This window comes from Aythya marila, assembly GCF_965140915.1.
Source record: "Aythya marila genome assembly, chromosome: 3".
NCBI classification, from domain to species: Eukaryota; Metazoa; Chordata; class Aves; order Anseriformes; family Anatidae; genus Aythya; species Aythya marila.
In genome coordinates, this window is record NC_139044.1 from 40,187,105 (window position 1) to 40,201,584 (window position 14,480).

The 14,480-nt window shown below is 35.7% G+C and overlaps 1 protein-coding gene across 4 annotated transcripts in view; it reads right to left on the reverse strand.

Annotated features, from left to right (window-relative positions):
* MTA3 (metastasis associated 1 family member 3) overlaps positions 1-14,480 on the reverse strand; it is a 137,042-nt gene that overhangs the window by 47,914 nt on the left and 74,648 nt on the right. For all 4 annotated transcript variants that reach the window (XM_082757095.1, XM_082757092.1, XM_082757093.1 and 1 more), the window contains exons 10-14: positions 13,714-13,788; positions 7,939-7,997; positions 4,852-4,976; positions 3,530-3,681; positions 2,659-2,881 (exon numbers count right to left, since the gene is read on the reverse strand). In XM_082757095.1, the coding sequence (XP_082613221.1) occupies positions 2,659-2,881; positions 3,530-3,681; positions 4,852-4,976; positions 7,939-7,997; positions 13,714-13,788 (634 nt within the window). The remainder of the gene's footprint in view (positions 1-2,658; positions 2,882-3,529; positions 3,682-4,851; positions 4,977-7,938; positions 7,998-13,713; positions 13,789-14,480) is intronic.

Genomic DNA, 14,480 nt, shown 5'->3' on the forward strand with positions numbered 1-14,480 from the left:
CCATCCTTCTTTATTTAGATTTTAGGGTTCCCAAGTATGTAACAATGTTGATATGGTGCCATTTCACAACACAGTTGTGAAATCTAGTTACATTACCCAGCACCAGTTCTGCACACACACAGAATGAGGTCATTCTTACAAAGCACCTATAAAATCAGATTTGAGTTTCAGCACATGAACGTGGAAAACAAATTCCAAATCTTTAATCGGGTCTTGGACATCTTAACTATCTCATGTCAGATCATATCATGGGTAACCCGCTATTTTGGCCAGGTTATCATATAAGCATGATTCTAACCATTCAAAATTCTAACCTACAAAAATTCATTCAGTATTGTAACCGCTCAGTTGTTTTCAACAAGTGAAATTATCACTGCTACGTATCTCTTTTTTAAATGATATACATCAAGCTATCACTAAAAAAGAATTCAAGGCATTCAGATAAAGAGTCTATTTAGTTATAACAAAAATCTACATAGTGCACCAAAAGCACATCACCAAATGCAAGTAGACAAACAAAGCTAGAAAGACTAATTTTTATTGATCTACTTAATGGGTTTTACCAGAATAAGGATATGACGAAACACAAGCTGTATGCAGGTAAGGCTACCATATGGTTCTATAGAGATTTTCTGAAACAGAATATATGCGTGTGCGTGTGCATGTACACACAGAGAAACATGAATAAAGTTAATTAAATGAGGTATGATGTGGTTACCACTATTACAAAATAATTTGAATGCTTTGCTTAGAAAGCATCAACAACTATGACTTTTTGATTTGTTATGTCTAAGAGGAAGCAACAGTATTGAAAAAGACAACACCGCAAGGTCCAGATTTTACTTTACCTGAAATGAATAATGAAAGAAACTACAGGAAAAAAAAAATCTATTTGCTCTTGATGATAATCTGATGTGGCACTTTTTCAGTGAATGGAACAGATGAAGAAGTCATGACATTCCTAGTCTGATGCAATAATGACTCCACTGTTGAAAATCTCGGATTTTCACTCCTTTGCTTTAAAAGTTGAGAAATGTATGTAACATCTTTTCTACTTTGATGATTAACAGTTGGATAAAGACTTTCGTTTTCTATTTTCTTCCTCTTCCTTAAACAACAGATTGATCTTTCTAATGGAGTAGAAAGATGCACTACAGCGAAAGTACTCGCTGAAGTAAGAAAAATAGGGATATTGATAAAAGATTCAAGGTTCAGGTGAAACTAATTCAAACAATTTTCTTCCATGATTTAGTAGAATTCAATGCCAACTATATAAATAGAAAGGTACAACACTTTCATCTCAGAAAATAATTGTTATTTTGTACTAAAGGCTAAAAATATAAGTATAGTCTAGCCTTGGAAGCAATTCTTCTAGGATTTTTTTTTTCCTTCTAGGACATAAGATTTCCTTAAATATCAAAGTTGCTCTTCACTTGTACAGCTTTGAAAGAAAATAGAAAATGGCCAATAGGACAACAAAAATAAGGGCAACAAACAGAAATGTCATCACGGTCTGGATGTCTGCAGAAGTAGGTAAACGGTTTGCATGTGAGAAACAGCTGGTGTTAAAAGGGAAAAATACTCAAAAGTAGACATTAAGCCTCTAAGGAGAAAATTTCTTTTAAATAACACTGACATCATTGGCATCCCAGTTAAGTATTCTGGGAAAACATTTAACGCTAATCTAGTAAACATGATTATAAAACCAACATCTTAGATTCTAAAGAGTTCTCTTAAATTCTACTACAATTGACAGTGTGCCAGCATGGCTTGTTCTGGAATACTAAGTGCCTGCTCTGAGAACTGTATTAATGAAGACTGAAAGATAACCAAGTTGTTTGGTCAGTAAAACGACGTGCTCAGCACAGGTACAAAACCTGCTCGAATACTCAGTGACTTTGTTAGGCTTTGGAACAGAATTGAAACACCTGAACATAGAGACTTACTGTTGCTATCTGCAGCTTATAACCCTTTGTCATACTATTGATGAATTAATCATTTATTTATGTTTTGGCTGTAAAAAGAACAAGCATAATGGAATTTCATTTAAAACTAAAATTTTAAAACTGTAATGGACAGCAAATGCAATTATGGTGAAATAATAATCATAGCTATTATCACCCATCTGATCATGTCATAAATCACTGCATTACATACCAAGTTCTTATGCATCCTCAGTAATGCTCCTTATTCTTTGACTAACCCCATATTGTTCTATACTCCCTGCTTAGCAAAAGAAACAAACAACATAAATGCAAATTTCTTTCACACTGCCAAGTAGGAAGCATGACTTTTGTCACAACATTGGTCCTCCATGGGATTTTTAATGACAGGGTTTTTTTTGTTTTGTTTTGTTTTTTGTAAGTGAATGATGTAACGACTATCCCTCTGTCAATTCACTTGATATGTCTCCCACCCTCAGGACCCTCCCCCGATCCTGCCAGCACTTTCCAAAATGTTCTGTTTTTAAAAAAGCCTGAAAACCATTCCAGGCAGCTAGACTTTACCCACTGGCTTGGTGATATGCTGGACAAATGAAAAAATGAAAAGCAAAAGCATATAGACAAGAAATGTTTATTGAAAAAGAAAATAAAATTAAAAGACAAAAATGGGTGGGAAGCACAGCACACAGAACTAAGAATTAAAAAAACATCTTACATTCTGCCTTAATGGCAGCACAGTTAATAGGGACAAAGGGACGTCTTGCTGCCTGCCGCAGCCGGAGAGTATTTTTGCAGACCTGACGGGCAAGTTTTGTCCAACACGTTGTGTGAAGAAAGAAGGCTTGGCGTGTTTTCACTGCTGACTTTGGACTTCCAGTGTTACGAACTGGAGTTCCCTGCGTGGCCTGCCGGGACATATGAGTTCTAACATGTGATTCCTACAAAAACAAAACAACAAAAAAAATCATAACATGAATCTGAATTACACAATCTGTCTCATCCCTACTATTGACAGATGATATGCAAAATAGTTAACAAAAAAAATCTGGTATTATTAGATCCTATCATCTCAAGTTGAAAGAACATGCAGATTTTTCCACAAAACAAAGAAAATAAACAAAAGATATTTCCCTTCATGCTTAATTATAGAAAAAAAAGTAAAGTATGGATAAATTAACAAAGTTAATCAAATAATGCATACAAATGCTCTACAAAAAAAACATGTTACATCATTAAAGAAATGATGTAACACAGACCAGAGAGCTCTGCTGTGAATGGACTTATATAATGCCATTCTACTGTATAGACACTGTATAGGCATATTAACATTTCATAGATAACACACCACTTAATTGACAAGATGACATTTGTCCACCAAAAATGTATGGAGTGAATGTTTGTCTAAGAGTTGGTCAAAAGTCAACAAGGCAGGACCTGCACATTGTTCAGCTGTACTTAAAACAGGAAAAGGATTAGTAAGTTAAGTTTTATATACATAAAATGCATGCCATTAAATATTTGAATCACAACAGTATTGAGAAGGCACCACGCTTCATTTTAGGAAGGTTTTAGGAAGATGATCCTACCTCTGTAGGTTGGCTGGAAGACATTTTATCTTCATCTGTCTGTGTGGGCATTTTCAGGCCACCATATTTCTTCCAATAAATCCAGCAAGATGCACACAATCTACACTGCATATTTGGAGGGCCCCAAGAATACCATTGGTGAGACTGTGAAGCTAAGGATGAAAAGAACAGCACAGCTAAATTGGGGCATGATACATTCAGCATTGTATATTCAAATGCTGTAATAAATGGCATTCCTTAAGAGCAGTATCTAAATAAATATTTAATCCATTTGACATAGAGAAAAGGAGAACATTACTTAAAGCACCTCAAAAGTCTACTCCAAATGAAAACTTTGGAATACTTCACTGTTTACTTTCAAACCATAGACTCCTGTATCACCAGAAGATTTTCTTCCAACGAATTAAAAAAAAAAACAAAACAAAAACAAAACAAAACAAAAAAACTCACTTCCCCCTCACCCCCAAATTTCTATACTTAACCTGGAAGACAGGATTGTTAGAGAGCTTGCTACTAATTAGAACTGCTTAAGATCTGTGTTTTTTTTCCACCCAATATATGCAAAGTGAGTACTTATAAGTCAAGATCCTTTATAAGCAAAGGGCAAGCACATCTCCTACTGACTTTTGATGCATGCCTACCTTTACCTTGTGCAAGTGGAGTCTCAGCTGGAAACACTAATTTAGCCTTTCAGTAGAAAATTATTCTTTAAAAAAAAATAGAATTTGAAAAACAATAGATATAACTGGAACTTTCTGTATTAAAAGAAATATCAGTTTAATTGCTGTTTAAGACACGGGGAGCCATCTCAATGATAAGTAAAGAACATTTCTATGGTACGACTTTTCAGTTTGTTCCAGTTCTGGATTTTATTATATCTGCACAAAATACTAGGGGGAAAAAAAAAAAAAAAAAAAACAACAACACAAAAACAAATTCAACCCCACCCTACCCAAGAACAGCTAAGCCAAGACAACAACAACAACAACAAAATAAAATTTAAGGACAAATAAAAAATAAATTAGGGTTTAGAATCCAAAAGGTAAAGGAATAACATATAACTTCCATAATATTATACTACTTTATCATTCCATACTTCCTAAATTGTTAAAGAAAGAATCATAAAGCATATTTTAACACTGATCTTTTATTAAGTTAGAAGTGCATTCAATAAGTTAAAGTTATTTCTGGCACACAATTCATCAAAAATTATCCCCTCTTTATAGCTTGCAAACAGAACTACATACATTTGTTTTTAAGAGTATATTACGATTAGCCCCAAGTCCTGAATTATTCAAAAAATAGACAAAAAATTTACTTACTGTAGCAACTTTCACAAGCCCGACCTATTAGTGAGGCCTGTGTCTGGTAAGAGGCTCCCATTGCTCCATTGACTGCAGCAGGTTTCCCATTACTGCTGGATATTTGATTGGGATTTGGTTTATTGCTTGAAAAAAAAAAAAAAAAGTCATCTTTCAGAAGTGATTTTACTAACCAGCTAATCAACATGAAAACAATTTAATTCTGGAATTCTGATGTGTGTTGACAACATCTATAAAAATTACTCTAACCACATGACTAACTTTTATGCTTCTCCAACATTTTCAGCACAGACTTGTTATGTAAAGAGCTGCTTCAATATTTAAATTTACAATATTCATAAAACGGTACTGCCTGGTCAAAACTGCATGGCAAGCTACTAAAGACTAAGTGTGTCTCAGGGTCAAGGACTGAAAGAAGCCTGACAGCACAGAATTTAAGAAGGGAGTTCCAGATCCCCTTTGCAAGGATTTACGTGGTGAGGCTGGGCTTTGGGTGAAGTATGAGAGTGGTAACATTGCCTGTAATGCTATAAAGCTGTCCACACTAGTAGAGGGCCTGCTGCCTTGTATCTCAAGCAGAAGTACATACCTTCCCACTAACTGCAGTAACTGCCTGTGTCCTTCCTGTAACACTGGCAAAGACCACCCATGTATCAGGATCAGCTTGTTTGGTACACCAAATCACTCATTTTGAGAAAGCTGAAGAACTGTTCTTGGATTTATTTTATATTATTTATTTATTTTTACAATTATATTAGGATTATTTTACCTACTAACGTTTCGGTGAAGTAGGACTTCACAGGTGAGTTAATTTGGAGAGAACACACTCCACACCAGGTTAAGCACAGTATTCCCAAAGATTTTGTTGGTGTTGTTTAACTCTGACAAGCTGTACTACACAATACAACGCAAGGCCGGATTCAATAATTCTTAAGATGATTATTCACTACTTAAGATAGCCTAAAATATATACAAGATTAGCTAAAATGACTAACTAAAAGGGAAAAGAAAACAACAACAGCAGAACTATCTTCCAGTACCTAAAGGGGGCCTACAAGAAAGCTGGGGAGGGACTCTTGGTCAGGGAGTGAGTGTAGTGATAGGACAAGGGGGAATGGCTTTAAACTAAAAGAGGTTGGGTTTAGATTAGATATTAGGAATATATTAGATATTAGGAATATATTTTTACTATGAGGGTGGCAAGGCACTGCAACAGGTTGCCCCAAGATGATGTTGATGTTGATACCTCTGGAAGTTTTCAAGGCCAGGCTGAATGGGGCTTTGAGCAACCTGGTCTGGTGGGAGGTGTCCCTGCCCATGGCAGGGGGGTTGGAATTGGATGAACTGGTCCCTTCCAAATGGAACCATTCTATGATACCTGCATAAGGTATCCTTGCTTCTTCACCACTTCTTTGTGGTGTACAAGAATCTTCTGCTATATCAAGTTTCTACTGCAAATCCATCTCCTGCCTTCTCTCTTTTTCACTACATCCAGTGAGAGATTCTTCCTTTCCAACTTGCAGATGATCTTTGTCAAGTGCCTTCCCAAGATACTCAAGAGAAGTATCCTGGACTAGGGGTACAAGAGAAGGGATCAAGCAACCATTAAGTCTCTTACCTTATGATCTGTTGCTTAGTTACCTTCCAGAGCAACAATGAATTGAAAAGGGACTTTTTGGTTATTGAGGACAGAACTTTGCTTTAAATGAAATACCTTATGACCAAGATCAAAAAGGTATTCAACTCAAAGAATCAACTCCACTCAAACTTTAAATACAATAAATCAGCCTTCAAAGAGTGTTAGCAATCCCTTTGCTCATGAGCGCCCTAGATTGCACACTTAATCGAAGACTTAAGAATTCCTCCTCTCATATCACTGACTATGGATTTTGTCTTGACATGGAGAAAAAAAAAAAAGCTAGTATGGCAAAACGAAGGCAAATCCCCCTGTAATTCAGAACAGGTTTTGTCAAACAATACAAATTGCTAGTCCCTAACAATTTTCCTAAAGCAGCCACTTCATGAGAGAGTTAGTGAACAGTCACAACAGAGTTTTCAGCATACAGCTCTTGCCTATGATGCCAAGGATTATCCAAATCACTAAATTAGCATATTTTTTTTCAGAACATGTGATTTGTTAGAGATTTTGTTTTCTAAACTCGTATTTCTTTACAGATGAGGTTAAAAGACTGAATTTAACAGTCCGCATTAAATCTGTTTAAGAGACAACAGTCTGTATGAAATATGTAAATTAACATTTATTGTATCCAACTTATACCAGTAATCAGAAAGGCAATAATGGATTTTTGAAGTATTTCATTTGGTATTCTCGTGTTATATAAATACTTGTATCAATGGGTAAATCCATGTGTATGTGTGGATATAGACACAGAAAGCTTAAAAATAATTCTGTAATCCTTTCTCTTACTGTAATCTTGAAGAAATTAGATTATATCTTGTTTCTATTAACTACTCATTAAGAAAAATAGATCTAGAATCAAGTTTAAATCTAAAGAACTAGAATAAAAATCTCTCAGAAGAAAACAGATTTCATTAATAAGACATAAGAGTTTGGGCTGTGTGCTACCTTTAATTTACAGCCAGAACATTTTGACTCTAAGCTCAAGAACAAAGGATATCAACACCATAAAACTGTAACCAAAATGGGTATCTGAATTTATGTAACTACATTAACATCAGCTTCTATTTTGAAATACTGCATTTGCACAAATACGAAATGTTATGCTGCAGAGATTCTGAAGCAATTACTCCAGAAAAACTGCTTTTAGACAACAAGGCCCTCCTCACTTGTGAGCAGTCCGTGTAGCATCTGATCAACTTCTCACCTTTCCAGAACAGACAGTTTGGAGATCAAAGCCAATGGGCTGAATTAAGTACAGTTTTCACTTATGACAAAGATTTGCAGCATTTTCTTATTATACTTCTGTACGTATATATTCTGCCTGTATAAAAATACTAAAAAACTAAGTATTAAGGGAATGACTATGAAAATACCATGCATGTTGCTGCGTGTTACAATTTTACCTGTACATTATTCAAAAAAAATGACTTTATTATTATACTCACTAGGTGGGGATGTATACTTGTTTCAATTTACTTTCTGCTTCAGCCGCTTTCAGACGTTTCTAGTTGAAAAATTACCACATATATTAATTAACACAAACATTTTATTATCTTCAAGTATACAATTTCATAAAAATGCAGACAATCCATCCTTAAGTTATTTGTATATTATTTGGTGATACCACAAGAGCCTCCAAGAAAAGTATAGAAATCTACAAGATGAAAACCACAGAAAACCAGAGGTTTCTATTCTTATTATTGGTTTGAAATGATAATATACTGTCCTTGCCAGTAAAACTTGCAAGCCTCAGCATATGACAAGCCTGTAAAAACAGCTACTACAAAACAATTACTACTACAATTTATATAAATCACATCTAAATAAACATGTATGACATAGTGTCTAACCCTCATCACAGAAAAAGTAGAAAATAAGTAAGAAATTGCACACGAGTTCCTCATCAGTCAAGTAATTCAGTACTTTTTGTGTGCTTTATTAAACTTATGGCCAGTATCTTGTAAGTAGTGTAAGGAAATGGAACAAGAAAGTCCACCAACTGTTAGAAGCAACTAAACACCTGCTTCAGCTAAGTTAAGATTCTCAGAAGAACACAGCAATAGCAAAAGAGCTGCACTACTACTGAGATATTCTTTGAATGTACTAAGTTATGACTTTCTTCATATTTGCAACAACCTCAAAACAAGTTACATCCAAGGCAGTATTGCTACATTACACTTGAGGTGGTTGGTATTGCCAACTTATTTAAGTCAGTGTTATTCAGTATGATCTTAAAACTTTTGCATATGAAAGTTACCCTTGACATATTGCCAGGAAACTTATTAAAGAATACTGTTTAGAGAACAATTTTCTTTTGGATGTTTCAACCTCACACTTTGAAACAACAATGGCATAAAAACCTTGAAAGTTAACAGAAGACACTTCAGTGTGGTTGTAAACCATGAGTTACATGTCACTGTTTCTTGGGTAAAAACTGGAGTCCTTTGATTTCAGGAAGGGTTTTGCTACTCTTCATCTTTACTGTTCATCATGTCAGGCAGTAACCAAACTGCAGGTGCCAGAGAACAGTGGGAGTTTCAAGATGATACAAATAATGACGACAATTCTCTCAGCACTGGCACAAGAAATAAAGAGTTCAGCAAATGGTTATTTGCCTCCAAATAAAATGTCAAGGAAAAATAGTATTTTCCCACTCTTCCTGTATTCAGGACATTACTTCTGTTCACTTGGAAAACAAAATGAAAAACAGGGTTTGAAACAATGTCAATTTTATTACAGGAAAAAAAGAAGACACTGATATCCAGCAATAATAAATCGTTATCTCCCTGCCTCCCAAGACTCCCCCTTTCTTTTCCAGGTGTTCAAGTATCAATTTGTTTCTACTACTTTAGTTCTCCGCTGAACTCCTATTTTTTGATATCCAATCTTGGCAAGGTTTAAAATTCAGAAAAATATTTCTCACCTTCAGAAAATTATCATCAAAAGACTCTGTTCTGGGAGCTTTTTCCCAAAATCACCATGTGAGGCACAGGGTTTATCAGCTTTTCTGGCTGAGTAGCCTGAGTAAGCTTTTTCATGTAAACCACTGCTCTTTTCCATTTCACGAAGTTGCCTCTGTGCCATCCATCACTATAACTCTCATTTGCAAATACTGTATCTTCAAGGAACAATCTGTGACTATAAATAACTCTCCTTTGCAAAAATTGTGTCTATAAATAGACTCTTAAGCAGTCTGTGCCACCATGCCTTAATTCTTATTCAACAGGAGAGTCCTCTTCCATTTACTTCCAAGATGGGCTTTTTTTCCTAACAGTTTTTTCCCTGTTCACAGATGCCAAGCTGTATTTGCAGCTACAGAAGTGACTTCCACTGATATGTCTGATGCAGTTCCAGTCTTTAGCCTGCACCAACCCTGCATTACCTTCAACAGGCAGAAATACAAACATTGTATGATCTGTCTCTGTAGGTCAGTTTTTACAAGAATGAGAAGAAAGAACAGCAACAGCATGTTCCAATCTCATATACTGGCAGATTTTAGTCTGAGCACATTTTTTCTTTATAGCCCCAGCAGAAAAGCTCTCCTCTCAAGAGCAACCTCTTTCTTAAAAGCTTCGGGTCACTGGCTTTCCACAACTGTCTTATCTCTTCATATTATATTCAACTATACATAATTTGTTTGCAAACAGAAAAAGCATGTATGACTGCAGGTCTGCAGATAACATACATTCCACGAAGTTCATAACAAACAGGTCCCATTGTACAAAGAACAAGTATTAGGAGTAATAAATCACTGGAGCAATGTAAAAAGGAGAGAGAATATTTTTCTGATTTTTTGTTATTCCAATCTTACACAGTAAGTATTTCAAAGAAGTCATACAGCATGCGTTATAGGGAGGTCAACCTAAACTATCCCAGCTACTCATCTGGGCTGTACTACTTTTAAATCAACTGCCTTTGAAATCCAACAGTATTTTTTTTTCCAGAAACTTTTGTTATGAATATCAACTAATAACTATCCTGAGGAATGGCCATTTTCCTATGTTAGTATCATCTTCAACAAGAGAAATAAATAAATGAGAGGGAAATGTAATATTGTTGTACTACAACAACAAAGTTATCCTTACACGCGTTCTCCCTTTTTCTATTGAAAAGTCTTACTAAAAATCTTTTGTATTGAACCAGATTTTTAAGAAGAAAACAAGGAACGTGAAAACATTGCATTGAGAGGAATGAGTCATCTGACCCTCTGGAGACACTATATCATGCTACGGTCATGGAAAGTGCTGTATCACCAATATGTATTACTGAAGGTCTGAATTAGTGTTGCTAGACAGGATCAATACAGACAGAGGGCTTCAGAGTAATTATTTCCAGTGAGCAATCTGGGAGACTCCTGGAGTGCACTGAGGACAACTTCCTCATCCAATTATTAGACAAAGCAACCAGAAGAGATGCGTTACTGGACCTGGTGCTCACCGGTGCAGAAGAGCTCATTAAAGAGGTTAAAACTGGACGCAAAGTAGGTTGAGGTGACCACACCCTGGATGAGTTTGTGATCTTTAGAAATACAGGCCTGGCTAGCAGCAAAGTCAGGACCATGAACTTCAGAAGAGCCAGCTTCCAGCTGTTCAAAGAATTAGTGGATGAGATCCCATCGGACACGATCCTTAGGAATGGAGGATCTGATCAGAGCTGGCAACTCTATAAGGATATTCTCCTTGGAGCGGAAGAACTCGATTTATTCTCATGTAATAAATCAAGCAGGAGAGGGTCTTTTTACAAGGGCATGTAGTGATAGGACAAGGAATATTGGTTTTAAACTAAAAAGATGTGAGAATTAGATTAGACATAAGGAGGAAATTCTTCACTCAGAGGGTGGTGAGGTGCTGGTACACATTGCCCACAGAAGCTGTGGATGTCCCATCCCTGGAGGTGTTCAAGGCCAGGCTGGATAGGGCCTTGGCCAACCTGATCTAGTGGGTGGAATCCCTGCCCAAGGCAGGGAGATTGGAGCTATATGATCTTTAAGGTCCCATCCAACCTGAGCCATTCCATGACTCTATGATTTCCCTTCCCCTTGACCTGAAGGGAACATACCCTGAAGGTGGCAGTGGTATCTCCATCACCATTAAGTCATCACATTTAGATACCAAACAAGAATAACATTTTGTAGCACTTACAACATGGAAACCTTTTGTATGCCTGACAAGCTAATTCACACAAAGAAATAAACAGATAGTTAAAAGGTAAATTTTTAAGTTAAACCACATTGATACAGAATTCAAAGTCTGTATTTTATGTATGTATAAGATTCAAGAATGTACATTTTCTTTCCCCATTCCTCAAAGCTGTTCTATCCCTCAAAGATGATATTTAGAGAAGAATAACTCCAGAATTGCCACTTTCTTACTGAACATATTTTCTCCCTAAAATGCATTCAATCATCACAGCTTGTTCTGGTGGTGGAGGGGACGACAATGACAACAACAAAACCACCCTACAGATATATTTTTTTTTTACTGAACTGTATTATTTTTACCATTCCAGAACAATTTAACAATGTCAGGACTAAGTTCTGGTTTCTGGTCAGGAAGGATTACAGAAATGTTAACCTGCACAGAAATGCAGTATTCAGCCTATGCTGTTTTTGTTTTTGATGATCACGCATGACCTTGAAAAGACCATGTCTAGAACATTAAATCCTGTGGTATAATGCCATGGCCTGAGTTAGGATATTACAACTTTGTTTCGTTACAAATAAGGCTGACTTTTATAAGAGCACTCAGGCTTTTGATGTCCATAAATCCTTTTGCATTTTATATTTTTCCTGCACGCGAATCTAAAAACCTCATCCTACGAAACGGTACGCAAACTCAGCGCATCACACATCTCGACTGCTGTAGCAACACAATCATAACGAAGCCCCACAGAACTTTAGAAAAGGAATCTCAGAGCATTACGCCAACAACTCCAGAGCAAGTATTTCAGAAAAAATTCACAGGAAACAAAATCAGTCTCTGAGCAACCTAAGAGTGTTGACAGAAGTCAATTTTCAGTTCAATTTATCCTTACTCCAAGGCTTTCGGTCTGAATAAAATCTTTATCTGATTCTTCAAGATCCTCTGTTGTCCGTTCCTCAAGAGCTGAGGAACAGCACAGCAAATCTTTGCTGACATCTTTTTAAGATATACCGTGCAAAAACAAAATGTGCTAAAAAGTGAAATGAGTGGAGATAAACTGAAAAAAAAACGCTGGAATACAGAGCAAGTTATTTTGTCTTTGTATTGTCCATACAACTAAAAGATTCTAGTGATAATCAAAAACTCTACTATGTGGTAAAAGACTTTTTTCTTTACTTTTCATACCCTTAAAATGCCCAAGCAAACACAAAATAAAACAAAAAGCCACCAAACCACAGAACAAGCTGAAGTAATCAGCTTTCTGACACACTGTAACAAAGAAGCCTGGAATGACTCCAAACACACAATACAGCTGTCATCGTTACAGCATAAAATTTATTTTCAACATGCTGTACTTAACATTGCTACTAATTATCCAAGTAAATGAGCTACAAACTAAAACGTTAAAACAAATTACAACGGAGTATTTTAAAATATTTTGAGTATCTAAATCAAGGAGTAAATATATAAATAGTGCAATATATAAAAATTACTAACACTCTGGTTTTGCCTAAACCTGCTTCAAGTGCGTATTCAGTATCATCTTATGATGTTTGTGCTCCAGAGGGACTCAAACATTCATTTAGAAGGATGAACACATTCATGATGTGCACCCAACTTTGTTTTTGTATCTTGGTAATGCCAAAGTAACGTTTTAGCATGGAGCATCAATAAAACGTTCATAACATTAGAAGTCACATTTAACATGACATGTTTTTCCTTTTTCTTCAGGCCCATATGCAACTTCACAGCCCAAAGAATCTGCTCTGTAGCCCATTTCCTTCTTCCACAGCACAGCAAAAACCAGAAATCACATTGCTACAAGCCAGCTTTCAATCCAAATGGCTTAAAAAGCTATTCACAGCTACATGGTGTACAGGCAGGATTTGGCAATACATCCTCTAAATGGCACAAAACAAACACTAGTCTGCAGCCTAAAATACTACCATACACCTCCCGCCACATTTCTTTTGAAGAACACCATTTTTTTATTCTTTAACAAGCTGAGATTGTATTTTTTTTTTTTTTTTAAATAAGAGCATGGCAGACTTGTTCATGGTGAAATAGCCTTTAAATTACCTGCTGCACATATCTGTCAGTAGTTTTCCACATGTAATAATATTCAATGATACTAGTCAGCGACTTCCATGGGAGCTGAAAAACATTTGTTACAAATTAAAGTGGAAGTATACAAGTGAAGAAACTGCAGTGTTCACATTTTATTAAACACATGTTAAAACTATGTATAGTTGATACACAATTCTTAAAATGTGCATGCATTTAATACCCACATTGGAATCTATATGCTTATAAATGTATACACCACAAATAATAAAACAATCAAAAAAAATAAAACAAATAATAAACAATCTTTCTTTATAATTAACGGTGATTCAGAGTTACAGCAGTATTGCACATCAAAGCTAAATGTAATTTGTTTAATTTAAGTGTTATGGTTAGACTAACTGATCAAATCAGAATCCAGCGCATCAGGAAACACAGAAAGTAGTACCAACTGTATTGTAAAGTGTCTCAGATAGAAAACAACATTAGTACTAGGATTTATCATCTTTACAAGACTGTGTTCAAGTCTCATAATAGTTTTGCTTTTAAAAAATACACTGGCTATAGTATTTAATTCACATTTTTTTCAAGTCCCGTAACAACTTAGCTGCTCATACAACACTGACAGTTTTGCAAAAAGCTCTGCATACTCAACCCCTAAACACCAAACAAAAGGATGCAAGGGACAAATTCTACTTTAAGCAATAAGAGCCATACTGACACCAAGTATTTCACAGAAGTCTCTGCACAAGCTCAGAACAACTGCATATTACCACCTTGAT